Source organism: Chiloscyllium punctatum, chromosome 6 (assembly GCF_047496795.1).
Source record: "Chiloscyllium punctatum isolate Juve2018m chromosome 6, sChiPun1.3, whole genome shotgun sequence".
Lineage (NCBI taxonomy): Eukaryota > Metazoa > Chordata > Chondrichthyes > Orectolobiformes > Hemiscylliidae > Chiloscyllium > Chiloscyllium punctatum.
In genome coordinates this window covers 24,644,188-24,665,011 of record NC_092744.1, presented here as the reverse complement: position 1 = coordinate 24,665,011, position 20,824 = coordinate 24,644,188, and the positions used below count along the sequence as shown (strand labels likewise).

Genomic DNA, 20,824 nt, shown 5'->3' with positions numbered 1-20,824 from the left:
AGAGGGAGATAGAGAGAGACAGGGTAAGAAAGAGAAGGGAGAGAGAGAGAGAGAGAGGAGAGGAGAAGGAAGAGAGAGAGAGAGAAAGAGAGAGAGAGAGAGAGGAACATCTGAGTCAGTGGGGAGGACCAGAGAAAGAGAGAAGAGGGAAGACAGAAAGAGAAAAGAGAGAGCAAAGAGAGGATAAAGAGACTGTGGAGAGGGAAGAGAGAGAGAAAATAAAAGAGAAAACAGAGAGGAATGAGAAGAGATTTCCTAGATAAATTGGGAAGCCTTTTAGAGATTCAGAGTTAATTTATGTTGGTTCTCACCTCCCCACCCAAACACCCTATTTTCCTACTGAAATATGCAGTGTATTGGCCTGAATATTATCCCAATTTAGATGGTAAAAGCCCTCTCCTCTTTGTGGATCCTATCAACTCACCTGATGGTCCTCCCATCACTTCCAAAACCAGAGTCTAATGATCCCTGGAACTGGGTTTGACACTGCCAGTCATCTCTTCAATGGGAAACAACTGTGCATTAACAAAACCTTTGGAGACAAGCGGACCACATTGAAGACCATCACCGTCAGGACTGTGGTGAAGACAGTGGACACATCACTCACTCTCACCAGCCAAATGTTAACTTTTATGACAACAGTGCCTGTTTAATGTTGGGAGCCACATTGCTGCATTTCTGTTCTTGTTTATTGTTGCAACACTGCCCTCTGCCACGTTTTGTTGAGCCTTGAATTTGAAAACATCTCCCACTCACGCAGTTAATACCCTCCCACACAAGTATTTCACCCCCTCTTTCTCCTGACCTCGTCCCCCTCAAGGCCTGGCACAGTCATCAAGTTTTCTGGTTAATTAATCCTCTCAGATAGTTGAGGATCTCATGTTTCGACACACAGCTTAATTACTCCTCAACTCATTGAATCATAGGATCCCCACAGTGCAGAAAGAGGTCATTCAGCCCTTCAAGTCTGCACCAACCCACGAAAGAGCATCCCACCCAGACTCTCTACCTTATTCCCATATCCTGCATTTAGCATGGCCAATCCATCTAACCTCCACATCTTTGGACTGTGGGAGGAAATTAGAGCACCCTTTCTGATTATTCTGGTTTCCCAATGATGGAAATGAAAGGCTCAGTATTTCAGCACAGGTTAAATGTTTAAACATTACAAAATTCTTTGTGTTATCTCTCTCTCTCTGTTCCTTTCAGATGTTCCTTAAAACCTATTTCTTTCACCAAGCTTTTGGTTGTCTGTCTTATTATCTCTTTATGTAGCTCATTGTCAATTGCTGTCTGATTCATGCTCTTGAGAAACTCTCTGAACTTGACTGTTTTAATAGTCTCCTTGATGATCTCCTATCTTCAATCACTCTGACAACCTGCAATTATTTCAAACCTCTGCTGCCATTATCAAAACCCACTCCTCTCTGAAGAGATGCTTGCAGCTGACATTCGGTTCAGTTAGGGGTTTCTTTGGGTAGAATTGTAGTCAACAATCCTTGTAACACTAGTCTATGGGGCTTATTCCCATTATGTGATGAAGAAGTAACCACAAATAAGTCTTCAGCAGAAGACGCATGTACTCAAATAAGAAATAGCTCATTACATACTAAGACAGCTTAAGATGATGAGCTACATTAATGCCTGGTAAGAGACACTGTTATCTCCTCAGATTTATAGTAACTAGCTCGACTGAACATGGTTGTAAACTGTGGAATGTAGAACTAACAATTTAGAACCTTCTCACTCAGAAACAATATTTTATATGTTAGAGGGAAAGGCTACACTAAAGTTTCCAGTTAACCCCTTCTGACCAACTGTCTTATACAATTACTTTTGAAGTCCTGTTCACCTACCGTCCCTGTACTTGTTGACCTAAGCTGACCCCTCCAACTCGTAATGCCTTAATTTTGGAATGTTCTCATATTTATTTTGTCTCCTCTTTTAGGAAGCTGTTTGAAGCCCCTCGATTTGACCAAACCTTTATGCACATGCCCTAATATCTCCCGAAGTTGCTCCCTGTCACATATTGTTTGATAATACTTCTAAGAAGTGTCTTGGGTTATGTTCTTACATTGAGGGCACTATATAAATGCAAGTTGCTGCTGCAGAGTCTTCACAAAATGCATATTTAAAAAGATTCTAACATTGAAGCAACTCCTCAAGCACAAGACACGTAAACTATTCTCATTGTAATGGTCATTTGATCTGAAAACTAAAAGGATGAGCAACAGTCTCGGAAGAATCATAGAATCCCTACAGTGTGGAAATAGGCCCTTCGGCCCAACAAGTCCACACTGTCCCATACCCCCTCCCCTTTATTTACCTCTGACTAATGCACCTAACCTACATATCCCTGAACACTGTGGGCAATTTAGCACAGCCAATTCACCTAACCTGCGCAACTTTGGACTGTGGGAGGAAACTGGAGCACGGGGACACAGACACGGGGAGAATGTGCAAGTTCCAAACAGACAGTCACCCGAGACTGGAATCGAACTGGGGTCCCTGCTGCTGTGATGCAGTAATGCTAACCACTGAGCCACTGTGCTGCCCCAAGCCAGCAGCCACCAGTGTTGGTGTAGTAGTAATATTACTGGACTAGTAATTCAGAGGCCCAGCTAATGCTTTGGGATTTCCAATCCCACCAAGAAAGCTGATGGAATTTTAATTCAGTTCAAACACCTGAGGTTGATATTATTATTAGTCGTGGAGACCACAAAACTATAATTAATTGTCATAAGGATTCATCTGGTTCAGTAGGGTCCTTTAGGGAAGGATATCAGCTGTCCTTTCCCAGTCTGGTCTACATATGATTCCAGATGCACAGCAATTTGGTTGATTCTCAACTGCCCTCTGAAAAGACCTGGCAAGCCATTCAATTCAAGGGTAGTTAGGAAAGAGCAACAAATGCAGTCTTTTAGATTAGATTAGATTAGATTACTTACAGTGTGGAAACAGGCCCTTCGGTCCAACAAGTCCACACCGCCCCGCCGAAGCGCAACCCACCCATACCCCTACATCTACATTTACATTTACCCCTTACCTAACACTATGGGCAATTTAGCATGGCCAATTCACCTGGCCTGCACATCTTTGGACTGTGGGAGGAAACCGGAGCACCCGGAGGAAACCCACGCAGACACGGGGAGAACGTGCAAACTCCACACAGTCAGTCGCCTGAGGCGGGAATTGAACCCGGGTCTCAGGCGCTGTGAGGCAGCAGTGCTAACCACTGTGCCACCGTGCCACCCACCAGTCTTGCCAGCAATACCCACAGAGTGTCATAGAGATGTAGAGCATCTTCAGTCCAACCCATCCATGCCAACCCAATCTAGTCCCACCTGCCAGCACCCGGCCCATATCCCACCAAAACCCTCCATTCAAATACCCATCCAGATGCCTTTTAAATGTTGCAATTGTACCAGTCTCCACCATTTCCTCTGGCAGCCCATTCCACACACATACCACCCTCTGCTTGAAAACGTTGCCCCTTAGGTCTCTTTTATATCTTTCCCCTCTTACCCTAAACCTGTGCCCTCTAGCTCTGGAGTCACCCACCCCGGGGAAAAGATCTTGTCTATTTACCCTACCCTTGCCACTTATGATTTTATAGACCTCTATAAGGCCACCCCTCAGCCTCTGATGCTTCAGGGAAAACAGCCCCAGCCTGTTCAGCCTCTCCCTGTAGCTCAAATCCTCCAATCCTGGCAACATTCTTGTAAATCTTTTCTGAACCCTTTCAAGTTTCACAACATCTTTCCGATAGGAAGGAGACCAGAACTGCACGCAATATTCCAAAACTGGCCTAACCAATGTCCTGTACAGCCACAACATGACCTCCCAACCCCTATACTCAATGCTCAGACCAATAAAAGAAAGCATACCAAATGCCTTCTTCGCTATCTTATCTACCTGTGACTCTATTTTCAATGACCTATGAACCTGCACTCCAATGTCTCTTTGTTCAGCAACACTTCCTAGGACCTTACCATTAAGTGTATAAGTCCTGCTAAGATTTGCTTTCCCAAATGCAGCACCTTGTATTTATCTAAATTCAACTTCATCTGCCACTACTCGGTCCATTGGCCCATTTGATCAAAATCCCGTTGTAATCTGAGGTAACCTTCTTCGCTGTCCACCACAGCTCCAATTTTGGTGTCATCTGCAAACTTACTAAATATACCTCCTATGTTCATAGCCAAATCATTTATGCATATGATGAAACGTAGTGGACCCAGCACCTATCCTTGTGGCACTCCACCAGTCACAGGCCTCCAGTCTGAAAAACAACCCTCCACCACCACCCTCTGTCTTCTATCCTCAAGCCAGTTCTGTATCCAAATGGCTAGTTCTTCCTGTATTCCACAAGATACAACCTTGCTAACCAATTTCCCATGGGAACCTTGTTGAACGCGTTACAGAAGTCCATATAGATCATGGCTACCTATCTATTGACCAAAGCTGATTTTAACTCACAAATAAGTCCATTCAAGTAATTCGCATAAAGTTCCAGTCCATACAAATCTAACAAGAGCTTGGACTTCTGCAATTTCAGCGTCACATTTTATTTCCCTATATATGAAAGAAAAATTCAGTGACTAACTCTCAGAAGTCGCTCATTGGCGTAAAGCACTCTGTGATGTCTGGAGGTTGTGAAAGGCATTAGAGAAATACAAGCTCTTTCTTTTGCAATGCTTTGTGTGAAGAAGCTTTCTTCCTGTTCACTGTTACAAATCACTTGTAATTAATCCCATTTGAAAACTATTATAAATTATTTTTAGCACAGAAACAGACCATTCTGCCCATGTACTTCACACTATCATTTGCATTCCATCCCAACCTTTCCCCAGTCCTCTTCACCTTTACTCCACATGATATCCCTCTGTTCCTTACTCCTTTATTCCTTTTTTTTGTTTATATAAAGAATAACTTTAATGCTAATTATCACTTTATTTCTTTATTCTCCTACTTATCCTACAAGGGTTTCTTTGACTATTTTGAACCGACTATTTTGAACCTAAGTTTTTTGTACAGGGGTACCTTTGTACCAAAGATGGTGCTGCATGTGGTGAGATTATATACTTTTCAATGTAAATCTGTACTTGAATACACGTGACAAAAAAATGTCTAAATCTACTTTCTGATGGTTTATCCAGCTTACCCTCAAACACATCTGCACCGTTTACCTCAATGATTCCTTATGGAAGCCAGTTCCATGTTCTCACCAGTCTTCCTGAATTTCTCATTAGATTTATCAGCATTTTATAATTTTAGTGCCTGGCTCTAGTCTACCTAAGAAAGTGGTAACATTTTCTCAGCAAACAATCCATCAAACACTTCCTTAATTTTAAAGATGTCTTTCAGGTCACATCTCAAAGAATCCTCATAGCGTGGAAGCAGGCCATTTGGCTCATCGAGTCCACACCGACCCTCTGAAGAGTGTCCCACCTAGACCCAGACCCAAAATCCTGCATTTAACATGGCACATCTTTGGACTGTGGGAGGAAACTGGAGCAATCCCACACAGACACGAGGGAAACATGCAAACTCCACACGGACAGGCACCTGGACTGAAATTGAGCTTAGGCCCCTGGCACTGTGAGACAGCAATGCTAACCACTAAGCCACCATGCCACCCTTCTCAGTCTCCGTTTTTCTTTTCTAGAGTAGAGAGTCACTGCTTTTTCAGTCCTTCCTAATAGACATGAATAATTTCCCCACAGTTCTGTTGCTTTGAGTTGTATTTGGACTTCCAGAAGGTATTCAGCAAGGTTTCCCACAAAAGGCTAAATTCTAAGATAAGAGTCATAATGTTGGAGGTAGTATACTGGCATGGAAATGGGATTAGTTAATGGATAGGAAATAGCGAGTGGGGATAAAGGGTTATTTTTCAGGTCGGTGATCGTAACCAAGGGTTCCATAGAGATCAATGCTGGGGCCACAACTGATTACAATATATATTAAAGACTTGGAAGCAGGAAGTAAATGTACTGCAGCCAAATTTGCAGATTACATGAAAATAGGTCAAAATGCTGGTTGCGGAGGGGATGCAAACAGTTTAAGGGGAGAGAGTGATATGTTAACCAAGTGGCCAAAATGTTGACAAATGGAATATCTTGTGGGAAAATGTGAAGTTCATTGCGGAAGGGAGGACAAAAGAACATGGTGGCTTAGTGGTTAGCACTGTTGCCTCACAGCACCAGGGACCAGGGTTCAATTCCAGCCTCAGGCGACTGTCTGTGTGGAGTTTGCATATTCTCCCTGTGTCTGTGTGGGTTTCCTCCCACAGTCCAAAGATGTGCAGGTTAGTGAATTGGCTGTGCTAAATTGCCCATAGTGTTCAGGGATGTGTAGGTTAGGTGCATTAATCAGGGGTAAATATAGGGTCGGGGAAATGGGTGTGGGTTATTCTTCGGTGGGTCGGTGTGGACGTGTTGGCCTAAAAGGCCTATTTCCACACTGTAAGAATTCTATGATAAACTGAATAATATTTAAACGGAGAAAAACTGCAACACAAAGGGACTTAGAGATACTTGTGCACAAAACACAGAAAACTAGCACACAGGTGCAGCAGGTTCTTTGGAAGAGTGTAAGAGTAGAGAAGCTTTACTGCAATTGTACAAGGTGCTGGTGAGACCAAACCTGAAGTACTGAGAGAAGTCTTGGTCCCCTAAAAAAGGAAAGGTATTATTTCAATGGAGACAGTTCAGAGAACGTTCATTAGGATTATCCCCAGTGTGGAAGGATTGTCTTATGAGCAAAGATTAAACAGACTGCAGCTCCACATATTGGAGTTGAGAAGAATGAGAAGGCATCTCATTGAAACACATGGGATTCTTAAGGGGTTTGATAGGGTCAATGCTAAAAGGATGTTTTCCCTCATGAGAGAGTCTAGGACCAGAGGGAACAATAAAAGGGCTGCCTATTTAAGATGAGGAGGAATTACTTCGCTCTGATCATTGAGAGACTTTGGAACTCTTTGCCGCAGAGAGCAGTGGGGGCAGAGTCCTTGTGTAAATTTAAGGCAGAGATAGTTAGATTCTTGATCAGTAGAGGAATCAAGGGTTATTGGGAAAACACAGGACAGTGAGCATTAGAAATATTGGATCAGCCATGATCTGACTGAATGGTGGAGCAGACTTGAGCAGTTACATGGTCTACTCTTGTTCCTATTTCTAATGGTCTTAATCTAGTAACTTATCTTTCTTTGCATCTTCTCCATCATTTCTCTGTCCTTTTCATCGTATGGTAAATACAGTACTGAATAGAACATAGATCATATCACAGAATCCCTACAGTGTGTAAAGAAGCCATTGAGTCTGTGCCAAACCTCATCCCACCCTAAACCCATCCCTCCATCCTATCCCTGTAACCCCACATTTACCATGCCCTGCATATCCTTGGAGACAACAGGGCAATTTATCATAGCCAATTCCACCTCATCTGTGCATCTTTTGACTGTGGGACAAAACCAGAGCACCTGGAGGAAACCCAGACACACACAGGGAGAACATGCAAACGTCACAACTGAGGGTAGAATTGAATGCCGGGCCATGCGCCAGGGCTAACCACTGTGCCACCGTGCTGCTGAAGGTTCAATACACATAGAGCATCATTCCTCTGTTCAGTGCGACCTTTCAATTATAGGAATTAGTCTTATCTACTTGGAATAGTATTAAATCATATCTCGTCTTCCCCTTCAGAACAAAGACAGTGACAATCTCAGGTACAACTTGCCCTTGATGAATATTGTCTCTGCTACAAACTATTGAGGGTTCACCCACTAAATGAAGAACAATGGCCCAACAGTGGATGACACCTAAAGAGCAGAAGAGCTTCAAAATAGCCTTAAGGAGCTGTCTTTGTTGGAGGGTACCCCACTGCAAATAGCTCCAATTTTATTGCATGCTGCAAGAAAGAACTTATTTCAATGCAACACATCTGACTCATCATGAAATAACATTGGCATCAATTTACCCAAAGCTGGTCATCTACTCCAGGAGGATTCTTTTTAATGAAGGCTCCATAATAGGTGGCAACATTTCGATGGTGTGAATACTTCTTTAGCATATTAATTTCCTGTTTGATCTCCTCCTCTTCATCCTGTGAAAATAAATGAACATGTTTGGAAGTAGTTAGTTATGTGAACAATCAGGTGAAGTTTTGCACTCTTAGTTTGGCAGGTGAGGCGATTTCATATAACGCCATATCAACATTTGCACAAATTACTGGAAGGCGCTGAGTCAGGTAAGCAATGTAGTGAATAAAGCAGATGAGATCCTGGGGCTTATAAATAGGAGGACAGATTCAAAATATCAGGAAAACAGGCTAAACTGTGTGACCCCAGCAATGTATTGTGTCTAATTCTCAGCACCGCACTTCAGAAAGGACAAAGTTTTGATTGTCAGGGAAACCCAAGGAGGTGGGGGGAGAGCTGGAATGGCAGGGAACAGGAAAATAATTTGAGTTAAGGTCACATTCAGATCAGCCACGGGCCTAATAAATGGTGGAACAGACTTGATGGGCTGAATGGCTGACAACTGGTCCTGTTTCATCTGATCTTACTTGAAGGCTTTGGATGGAATGGTAGGATAACGTTTCTGGATTTGAAATCTATTTCTAATGAATAAATGTGAATTTTTAAAAAGTGAGTATCAGTTATTGTGATCATGAAACTACTGGATTGTCACAAAAGCCCAAGTGGTTCATATGTCCTACAGGGAAGAAAATCTGACATCCATATCTAGTTCAGTCCACACGTGACTCCAGGGGCACAAGGTGGTTTATTCTTAACTACCCTCTCAAAACAGCCCAGCAAGCCACTCAGTCATGCGAGAACTACAAGGACCTCCGTGATTCAGAAGGCAGTTCACCACCATCTTCCTGTGGGAAAGTAGAGGAGGACAATAATTGCTGGCCTAACCAGCTATGCCCACAGCCTATAAAATAATAAAGACAAGCAATTCTTGAGCATTATTCTGAGGATGAAAGGCATACAGTTATGTGGATTGATTGGAGATGTTGGGGCACCAACTTAAGACTGAGATGAGGAGAATTTCTTGTCTCCACGGTTTTGAACCTTTGCATCTCCTTACCACATGAAGCTGTGGGGTTCAAAGTCCTTGTGTAGGATTAAGGCTGAGATAGATTCTTGATCAGTAGGCGAATCAAGGGTTACAGGGAAAGGGCAGGAAAGTGGACATGAGGGATGTCAGATCAGCCATGATCCTATTGAAATAAGGAGCTGGCTCAAAGGGAGGGATCGAATGGCCTACTCCTGTTCTTATTTCTTATGGTCTGCTGTTCTCCAAAGAACAGAAAAGGCAGCGAATGATAGTGGTGTTAATAGTCCAGAAGCATTTAGATAAATAAAAGAAAGAGAAACAGATTCTGAATATCTGATAATCAGAAGACACAGATGTAAACTGGATTGGCAAAGGAATTGTGGAATGAATGAAGAAAGTTTGGAATGCACTGCCCCAGTTAAGTGATGGATATATATTCAGTTAGGCCCTGTAAAGGGAATGAGATAAGTACCTGATGGGGATGTATGGAAAGAGGGAGAGTGGGACTGACGAGTGTGCTGTTTGAAAGGAAAAGCAGTGGGTGAGTGGCCTCCTTCTTGCTGTAGTGTGCTGTGATTCAATTCAGTATCAGATTGGTTTCAAAATGATTAAGTGTAACTACCATGACATTAATGGGTAAGCGAGCTAATGAATTTTATGAAACAGAAAACCCATTTCCTTTTGTCAAATGAGCAGCCTTCCTGTTCCTCATGCCTCACCTGAACCCAGCTTCCTGTTGATGTCTCACATTTTCCTTTAACTCTTGTTGATGCAGCAAGAATGTATTAATTCCACTTTGACAATCAGAGATTACTGGAGAATAGAATCAGGAGACAGAGAAAGAGAATATTTTATGTGACAAAGTGCTGTGGTCCAGAATCTGCTGCCTGACCTCAGTGGTGGAAGTGGATTTAATTACAATGTTTTGAGGGATAATTAAATAAAACTTTCTATTTCAAGTGCTTATAGGATCTGGGAGAGCAGCAGGACGACTGGGACTAATTGGAAAGCTCTTTCAAACAGCCAGCAGAGGTAAGATAGGACGAATGGTCTGCATTTGCTGCTGCTTGATTCTGTCATCTATGTTTATGAAAACATTTCTGGAGCAAAAGACCTCCTTGGAAGCAACTTATTTAGAAGAATCTGCAGTACTTGAAAATAACTCTTCAAAAACTATGACGATCTCGGCCTACTCACTAATTTACCGTGAGACAGAATCACACTAAGTAAGTTTGGTCATCGGATATTGATTGGAGCTAGATGTATTTTTATAAGTTGTCATGGTTACCATCCCTGATGCCATCTTCATATTCCAGATTGTAATTAATTGAATTTACATTCACCAGCTGCCATGTTGGAGTTTTGACCTCATGCTCCCAGACCCTGGGTTTGATGATAATTAGCCCATTGGCATTAACCACGACACCACAATCTCCTCAGACAGTGGTGCAAACCTGGGGTCCATGAAGCTCACTCCCACTCCAATTTTTATACTCTGCCCAGGTTTTGCCTTAAAGCATTTGCAAAGAGGCTATGGCAGAACAGTCACTGGGCTAGTACGCTGAGGCTCAGGCTAGTGTTCAGAAGACACAGATTGAAATGCGGCCGTGGTGGCTGGTGCAATATAGATTCAGTTATTTAACATTTAGGACCTAAAGCTAGTCTCAGAAATAGTGGTCATGACAACTTATTATAAAAATCCATCCAACTCCTCTGGGACTGATCCCTATCTGGTCTGACCCACATGTGACTCCAAATCCACAGCAATCTGCATCATTCGGATAAATGTCCAAGCAAGACATTCAACTGAAAGGCAATTAGGGATGGGTAACAAATGCCAGCCTTGCCTGTGCACCTGCATCTGATATAAGCGTGTATCATCTCAAACTCAATTTCATCAGTTCAGCAATGCTAAGACAGCACCTTCCAAATCCGCAGCCCCTCTCATCCAGCAGGACAAGGACAGCAGATATACTGCCATCACCCCAGTGTGGAATGCCCTGCCCCAGAGGGCAGTGGAGGCCCAGTCTCTGGATTCATTTAAGAAAGAGTTGGATAGAGCTCTCAAGGATAGTGGAATCAAGGGTTATGGAGATAAGGCAGGAACAGGATACTGATTAAGGATGATCAGCCATGATCATATTGAATGGTGGTGCAGGCTCGAAGGGCAGAATGGCCTACTCCTGCACCTATTGTCTATTAAAGTTCCCCGTCAAGCCACTTACCATCCTGACGTGGAACTGTTTTGACATTCTTTCAGTTTGGCTGGATCAAAATCCTGGAATTCCCTCCCTAACAGCATTGCGGGTTTATGTCCAGAGTCAAACAGTGTGGCACTGGAAAAGCAGTGTGGCACTGGTCACGCAGCATCCGAGGAGCAGGAGAGTCAACCTTTCAAGCATAAGCACTGGCCAGCATACCGATTGCAGTGATTCAAGAAGCCAACTCATCAGCACCTTCTCAAAAGCAGCCGGGGATGGGCAAAACAATGCCGGCCCAAGCAGCGACATCCACATCCCATGAATGAATAAAATAAGAAAAATTTAATAAATAATGATTTTTGACTTCCAATTTCCCAAACAATCCAATATCCCTTAGGGTCTATGTTGCTTTGAGGAATCTCTTCCGAAAGACCACCCAAGCTGGTGAAGAAGCTGAGGAGGTGCCAACCATTTTTGATGGCCCCAATTGGAGACGAATACAAAAATAAAATTTGGCTATAAAAACTCTTTCAGCTCTCCCGAGGTGGTGAAAGATTCAGCACAAATGCAAGTCAGTGTTTCTTTTTCTCCATAAAGGGCGAAAATTTCCAGCGGCATCAGTTTAAATATTGTCATCAGATTAATAATCTCAGCTCCTTCAATTAGTTTCAGCTAAGCGAGTCATTGTTGGGTGAGGGGAGGGGGCATTGCGTAGACAATCGAGGAGGTGGGAAACACTCCAGTACAGATTTATTTTCACAAGAAGTGAATGAGAAATGGGATGAGAGATGAAATAATTACAGAAATTTTACCAGAGTTGATATTGCCAGGAATGTCAAAGCTAGGCCCATCATTAAGATCTCATCGTTAAGTTGGAAGGAGATGACAGGACCATAATCTACAGTCAGAACTGTGACTGCTTTGGAACAATAATGTTTCCGTCATGTGTCACCAGATTTCTAAAGATGGCTGCAGGGAGGAGATGCTGTTGAAAGCAGAGTGCTTTACCACCTATAGTCTGACAGGGGCAAAGTGAGGTGAGGACAGATAAAGCACACTTGAACTACTCTACTCAAAATACAAAGCTCGTTTCAGCTCAGCAGTACTGGAAATGAAAGTGAAAATGATGAGAAATGCGTGACACGTCAAAGTGTACTTGTCATCTCACTGTGTCAGGCAGCAGCAATGGCGATGGATGTGAGGACACAGCATAGCACTGCGTCTGAGAGGGCGACATTTACACACCCACTTCTCCATCAGTCAGGGTAGGCAGCCCTTAAAAAGCCCAATCACTGCATAAATTGTTAAATAACAACAACACACCATATGCATTGGTACTGTACCCCAGGGTTATACAATGACAGATTCGTCCCCACCAGACCAGCATCCCAAAGTTGTACAGGGACAGACCTGTCCCCACCAGTACTGTACCCCAGTGTTATACAGTGACAGATCAGTCCCCACCAGTACTGTACCCCAGTATTATACAGTGATAGACCTACCCCTACCAGTACAGTACCCCAGTGTTATACAGTGACAGACCTGTCCTCACCAGTGCTGTATCCCAGTGTTATACAGTGACAGATCTGTCTCCACCAGACTTGTATCACAGAGTTATACAGTAACAGACCTACACCCACCAGTACAGTACCCCAGTATAAGACAGTGACAGACTTGTCCTCACCAGTACTGTATTCAGTGTTATACAGTTACAGACCTGTCCCACCAGTACAGCACCCACTTGCTATATAGTAACAGACCTGTCCCCACCAGTGCTGTACCCCAGTGTCATATAGTGACAGGCCTGTCCTCACAAGTACAGTACCCCAGTGTTATACAGTAACAGACCGGTCCCCACCCCTTCAGTACCCCAGTATTATACAGTGACAGACAGTCCCCACCAGTATTGTATCCCATTGCTACGTGACAGACCTGTCCCCGCCAATACTACACCCCAGTGCTACACAGTGACAGACCTGTCCCCATCAGTACTGTTGCCCAGTGTTATACAGTGACAGACCTGTCCCCATCAGTACTGTTGCCCAGTGCTATACAGTGACAGACCTGTCCCCATCAGTACTGTTGCCCAGTGTTATACAGTGACAGACCTGTCCTCATCAGTACTGTTGCCCAGTGTTATACAGTGACAGACCTGTCCCCATCAGTACTGTACCCCATTGTTATACAGTGACAGACCTGTACCCATCAGTACTGTTGCCCAGTGTTATACAGTGACAGACTTGCCCCCAGAGATACCGTATCTCGGTGCCAGTACTGTACCCCAGTTTACACTGCAACTCCTTTTCCACCAATACTGCACTCCAATGATTTTTTCTATTTATCCGTGGAATGTGGGCGTCATTAGCTGGTCAGCATCTATTGCTAGCATCGTGAACTACTGCAGTGGGTTGACCCACAATGCAAAAAGGGACGGTAGTTTCAGATTTTGACCCAGCGATAGTGAAGGAATTCCTATATATTTCCTAGTCAGGATGGTGACTCGCTTGAGGGGAACTTGAAGGTGTTGGTTGCTGCCCCTGTCTTTCTATATGGAGGTGGTTATGGGTTTGAACGGTAATCAGTGACTGACCTAATCCAATACTGCTGTACCCAGTGTCATACATTGAAAGACCTGACCTCACCAATACTGTACTCCAGTGTTACACAGTGACAGACCTGTCCCCACCAGTACTGTACCCTAGTGTTGTGCAGTGACAGACTCGTCCCCACCAGTACTGTACCCCAGTGTTGTACAGTGACAGACCTGCCCCTATCAGTACTGTACACCAGCATTATACAGTGACATACCTATCCCGCCAGTAATGTACCCCAGTGTCACACAATGACAGCCCTGTCCCCTCCGGTACTGTATTCCAGTGTTAGACAGTGACAGACCTGGCCTCACAAGTACTGTAACCCACTGCTACACATTAATAGACCTATCCCCACCAGCACGGGACTCCAATGTTACACAGTGACAGGCCTATCCTCACAAGTACTGTATCACACTGTTACATAGTCAGACCTGTCCCCACCAGTACTGTACCCAGTGTTATACATGAACAGACCTGTTCCCACCACTACTGTACCCAGTGTTATATACACTAACATGGGCCCCAGCTATGCCTGCCTCTTCGTAGGATATGTGGAACAGTCCATCTTCCGCAGCTACACTGGCACCAACCCCTACCTTTTCCTCCGCTACATCGATGACTGTATTGACGCTGCCTCGTGCTCCCACGAGGAGGTTGAACAGTTCATCCACTTTACCAACACCTTCCACCCCGACCTCAAATTTACCTGCACCATCTCAGACTCCTCCCTCCCCTTCCTAGACCTCTCCATTTCTATTTAGGGCGACCGAATCAACACGGACATTTACTATAAACCGATCGACTCCCACAGCTACCTAGACTACACCTCCTCCCACCCTGCCCCCTGTAAAAACGCCATCCCATATTCCCAATTACTTCGTCTCTGCCGCATCTGCTCCCAGGAGGACCAGTTCCAACACCGAACAACCCAGATGGCCTCCTTCTTCAAAGACCGCAATTTCCCCCAGACGTGATCGACGATGCTCTCCACCGCATCTCCTCCACTTCCCGCTCCTCCGCCCTTGAGCGCCGCCCCTCCAATCGCCACCAGGACAGAACCCCCTGGTCCTCACCTACCACCCCACCAACCTCCATATACATCATATCATCCGTCGTCATTTCTGCCACCTCCAAACGGACCCCATCACCAGGGATATATTTCCCTCCCCTCCTCTATCAGCATTCCGAAAAGACCACTCCCTCCGTGACTCCCTCGTCAGGTCCACACCCCCCACCAACCCTACCTCCACTCCCGGCACCTTCCCCTACAACTGAAAGAATTGCAAAACTTGCACCCACACCTCCCCCCTTACTTCCCTCCAAGGCCCCAAGGGATCCTTCCATATCCGCCACAAATTCACCTGCACACCCACACACATCATTTACTCCATCTGCTGCACCCGATGTGGCCTCCTCTATATTGGGGAGACAGGCCGCCTACTTGTGGAACGTTTCAGAGAACACCTCTGGGACACCCGGACCAACAAACCCAACCACCCCGTGGCTCAACACTTCAACTCCCCGTTGTTGTGGTTCTGTTCGCCGAGCTGGGAATTTGTGTTGCAGACGTTTCGTCCCCTGTCTAGGTGACATCTCAGTGCTTGGGAGCCTCCTATGAAGCGCTTCTGTGATATTTCCTCCGGCATTTGTAGTGGTTTGTCTCTGCCGCTTCCAGTTGTCAGTTCCAGCTGTCCGTTGCAGTGGCCGGTATATTGGGTCCAGGTCAATGTGCTTATTGATTGAATCTGTGGATGAGTGCCATGCCTCTAGGAATTCCCTGGCTGTTCTCTGTTTGGCTTGTCCTATAATAGTAGTGTTGTCCCAGTCGAACTCATGTTACTTGTCATCTGTGTGTGTGGTTACTAAGGATAGCTGGTCGTGTCATTTCATGGCTAGTTGGTGTTCATGGATGCGGATCGTTAGCTGTCTTCCTGTTTGTCTTATGTAGTGTTTCATGCAGTCCTTGCATGGGATTTTGTACACTACATTGGTTTTACTCATGCTGGGTATCGGGTCCTTCGTTCAGGTGAGTTGTTGTCTGAGAGTGGCTGTTGGTTTGTGTGCTGTTATGAGTCCTAGTGGTCGCAGTAGTCTGGCTGTCAGTTCCGAAATGCTCCTGATGTATGGTAGTGTGGCTAGTCCTTTGGGTTGCGGCATGTCCTCGTTCCGTTGTCTTTCCCTTAGGCATCTGTTGATGAAATTGCGCGGGTATCCGTTTTTGGCAAATACATTGTATAGGTGTTCTTCTTCCTCTTTTTGCAGTTCTGGTATACTGCAGTGTGTTGTGGCCTTTTTGAACAGTGTCTTGATGCAACTTCTTTTGTGTGTATCTGAGGATGTCACCTAGACAGGGGATGAAACGTCTGCAACACAAATTCCCAGCTCAGCAAACAGAACCACAACAACGAGCACCCGAGCTAAAAATCTTCTCACAAACTTTGAACTTCAACTCCCCCTCCCACTCCACCAAGGACATGCAGGTCCTTGGACTCTTCCATCGCCAGACCATAGCAACATGACGGCTGGAGGAAGAGCGCCTCATCTTTCCCTAGGAACCCTCCAACCACAAGGGACGAACTCAGATTTCTCCAGTTTCCTCATTTCCCCTCCCCCCAACTTGTCTCAGTCCCAACCCTCGAACTCAGCACCACCTTCCTAACCTGCAATCTTCTTCCTGACCTCTCCGCCCCCACCCCCACTCCGGCCTATCACCCTTACCTTATCAACCTCACCTTAACTTCCTTCCAACTATCGCATTTCCAACGCCCCTACCCCAAGTCCCTCCTCCCTACCTTTTATCTTAGCCTGCTTGGCACCCTTTCCGCATTCCTGAAGAAGGGCTAATGCCCGAAACGTCTGATCTCCAGCATCTGCAGTCCTCACTTTCTCCTAGAAGGTTATGCACTAACAGACCTGTCCCCACCAGTACTGTACCCAGTGTTATACAATGACAGACCTGTCCTCACTAGTACTGTAGCCAACTGTTATTCAGTGACAGACCTGTCGCCTCCAGTACTGTACGCAGGGTTACACAGTGACAGACCTGACCTCACCAGTACTGGGGTACAGTTCTCCAGTGTTGTACAGTGACAAACCTGTCCCCACCACTACTGTACCCCAGTGTTATACACTGACAGACTTACCCCCACTAGTACAGTACTCAGTAATATCAAGTGACAGGCTTGTCCCCACCACTACTGTGTCCCAGTGTTATACAGGGACAGACCTGTACCCATCAGGACTGTACCCCAGTGCTAAACAGTGACGGACCTGTCCTCACAAGTACTGCACCCCAGTCTTATACAGTGACAGAAAAGTGCCCACCAGCACCGTACCAGTGTTATACAGTGACAATCATGTCCCTATCAGTACCGGACCCCAGTGTTACACAGTGACAGATCTGTCCCCACCAGTGCTGTACCCCAGTGCTACACAGTTACAGACCTGTCTACTCAGTGTTACACAGTGACAGGCCTGTCCTCACCAATACTGTATTCCACTGTTACACAGTGACAGACCTGTCCCAATCAGTACTGTACCACAGTGTTATAGTGACAGACATGTCCCGCCAGTACTGTACCCCAATGTTACACAGTGACAGCCATGTCTCAACCAGTACAGTATGGCAATGTTATACAGTGACAGACCTATCCTCACCAGCACTGTACCCCAGTATTACAGTGATAGGCCAGTCCTCACCAGTACTGTATCCCACTGTTACACAGCGACCGACGTGTCCCTACCAGTACTGTACCCCCGTGTTATACAGTGACAGACCTGTCCCAATCAGTACTGTACCACAGTGTTATACAGTGACAGACCTGTCCCACCTGTACCGTGTCCCAGTGTTATACATTGACAAATCGGTCCCCACTAGTATTAAGTCCCAGTGTTATACAGTCACAGATTTGTTCCCACCAGTACCTTATTCAGTGTTGTACAGTGACAGACCTGACCTCACCAGTACTGTACCCCAATGTTATACAGCGACAGATCTGTCCCCACCACTACTGCACCTCAGTGTTATAGTGACAGACCTATTCCCACCAGTACTGTACCCATTATTATACAGTGACAGCCCCATCCCCGCCAGTACTGCACCCAGTGTTGTACAGTGACAGACCAGTCCCCACCATTGTCACTCCCTAACTACCCAACACGTGGAAGAAGAAGCCCTCATCTCCTGCCTCGAGACCCTCCAAACCCATGGCATCAATGTGGACTTCAGCAGTTTCCTCATTTCTCCTCCCACCACCTTTTCCCAGATCCAATCTTCCAACTCGGTACCGCCCTGATGACCTGTCCTATCTGTCCATCTTCCTTGCCACCTATCCAATCCAACGTCCCCTCTAACCTATAACTCTTACCCGCCCCTCCATCTACCTTTTGCACTGTCAGCTACCATCCTCGCCCTCCACCCCCCCCCCCCACGCCCCCCTCCCCCCAGACTCATCCTCCTCCCATTTATCTCACCACCCCCTTGGCTCACAGCCTCAATCCTGATCAAGGTCGTTTGCGCAAAACATCAACTCTGCTGCTCCTCAGATGCTACCTGACCTGCTGTGTTTTTCCAGCACCACACTCTCAACTACCCACCAGTACTGTATCCCAGTGTTAAACAGTGACAGATCAGTCCCCACCAGTACTGTGTCCCAGTGTTATGCAGTTATAGACCTGTCCCCACCAGTACTGTATCCCAGTGTTATACAGTGACAGATCAGTCCCCACTGGTACTGTATCCCAGTGTTACACAGTGATAAACCTGTCCCCACCAGTACTGTACCCCAGTGTTATACAGTATCAGACCTGTCACCACCAGTACTGTACCCAGTCTTATACAGTGACAGACTGGTCCTCCCCATACTGTACCCCCGTGTTACATAGTGACGACCTGTCCCCATCAGTACTGTATCCCAGGGTTATACAGTGACAGACCTGTCTCCACCTGTACTGTGTCCCAGTGTTATATAGTGACATATCTGTCCCCACCAATAATGTATCCCAGTGTCATACAGTGAAAGGCCTGTCCCCACCAGTACTATACCTCAGTGTTATACAGTGACATACCTGTCCCCACCAGTACTGTCTCCCACTGCCATACACTGACATACCTGTCCCCACCAGTACTGTGTCCCAGTGTCGTTCAGTGAAGGAGCTGTCCCCACCAGTACTGTAGCCCAGTATTATGCAGTGATAGATCTATCTGCATCAGTACTGTACCCCAGTTTTATGCAATGACAGACCTGTCTGCACCATCATTGTACACCAGTGTTATACAGCAACAGACCTGTCTCCATCAGTACTGTACCCAGTGTTATACACTGACAGATCTGTCCTCACCTGGAGTATACACCAGTGTTATACAGTGACAGACCTGTTCCCACCAGTTCCGTACTCCACTATTATACAGTGACAGACCTGTCCCCACCAGTTCTGAACTCCACTATTATATAGTGACAGACCTGTCCTCACCAGGACTGTACCCCACTGTTATACAGTGACAGACCTGTCGCTACCAGTTCTGTACTCCACTATTATACAGTGACAGACCTGTCGCCACCAGTTCTGAACTCCACTGTTATACAGTGACAGACCTGTCTCCACCAGTACTGTGCCCCAGGGTTGTACAGTGACAGACCTGTTCGCACCAGTACTGTACCCCAGTATTACACAGTGACAGATCAGTTCCCACCAGTACTGTGTCCCAGTGTTATACAGTGACAGACCTGTCCCCACTAGTACTGGAGCCCAGTGTTATACAGTGACAGACCTGTCCCCACCAGTACTGTACCCCAGTATTACAGTGACAGACCTGACCCCACCAATACTGTACCCCAGTGTTATACAGTGACAGATCAGTCCCCACCAGTACTGTGTCCCAGTGTTATACAGTGACAGACCCGTTCCCACCAGTACTGTAGCCCAGCATTATACAGTGTCAGAGCTGTCCACACCAGCACTGTACCCCAGTGTTATGCACAGACAGACCTGTCCCACCAATACTGTACCCCAGTGTTATACAATGACAGATCAGTCCCCACCAGTATTGTACCCAGTGTTATACAGTGACAGATCAGTCCCCACCAGTACTGTATCCCAGTGTTATACAGTGACAGACCTGTCCCAACCAGTACTGTACCCCAGTGTTTTACAGTGACAGACCCATTCCCACCAGTACTGTAGCCCAGCATTATACAGTGCCAGAGCTGTCCACACCAGTACTGTATCCCAATGTTATGCACGGACAGACCTGTCCCACCAATACTTTACCCCAATGTTATACAGTGACAGACTTGCCCCTATTAACACTGTATCCCAGTGTTGTATAGTGACAGGCCTCTCCACACCAGTACTGTACCCCAATGTTATACAGTGACAGACCCATTCCCACCAGTACTGTAGCCCAGCACTTATAGTGTCAGAGCTGTCCACAGCAGTACTGTATCCCAGTGTTATGCACGGATAGACCTGTCCAACCAATACTGTACCCCAGTACTTTACAGTGACAGACCTGCCCCTACCAACATTGTACCCCAGTGTTATATAGTGACAGACCTCTCTACACTAGTACTGTATCCCAGAGTTATACAGTGTCAGACCTATCCCCACCAGCACTCTACCCCAGTGTTATACAGGGACAGACCTGTCCCACCAGTACCGTACCCCAGTGTTACAGAGTGACAGACTTGTCCACACCAGTACTGTACCCCAGTGGTATGCAGGGACAGACTTGTCCACATCAGTGCTGTTCCCCAGTGGTATACAGGGACAGACCTGTCCATATCAGTACTGTACCCCAGTGGTATGCAGGGACAGGTCTGTCCCCATCATTATTTTATCCCAAACAACGACTCACTGTTTGTGCCTTTCCTTCACCACCTTTTCAATGACTCATCACCCCAGTCACCATTCATGTGTTCCTTGTTTAACCCACATTCAGAGACATTCAAACCTCTTTGGC

General features: G+C 45.8%; 1 protein-coding gene across 8 annotated transcripts in view; it reads right to left on the bottom strand.

Annotated features, from left to right (window-relative positions):
• The window catches only part of LOC140478784 (TRAF2 and NCK-interacting protein kinase-like), a 245,463-nt gene that overhangs the window by 97,205 nt on the left and 127,434 nt on the right, over positions 1-20,824 (bottom strand). For all 8 annotated transcript variants that reach the window (XM_072572152.1, XM_072572154.1, XM_072572155.1 and 5 more), the window contains exon 4: positions 7,981-8,106. In XM_072572152.1, the coding sequence (XP_072428253.1) occupies positions 7,981-8,106 (126 nt within the window). The remainder of the gene's footprint in view (positions 1-7,980; positions 8,107-20,824) is intronic.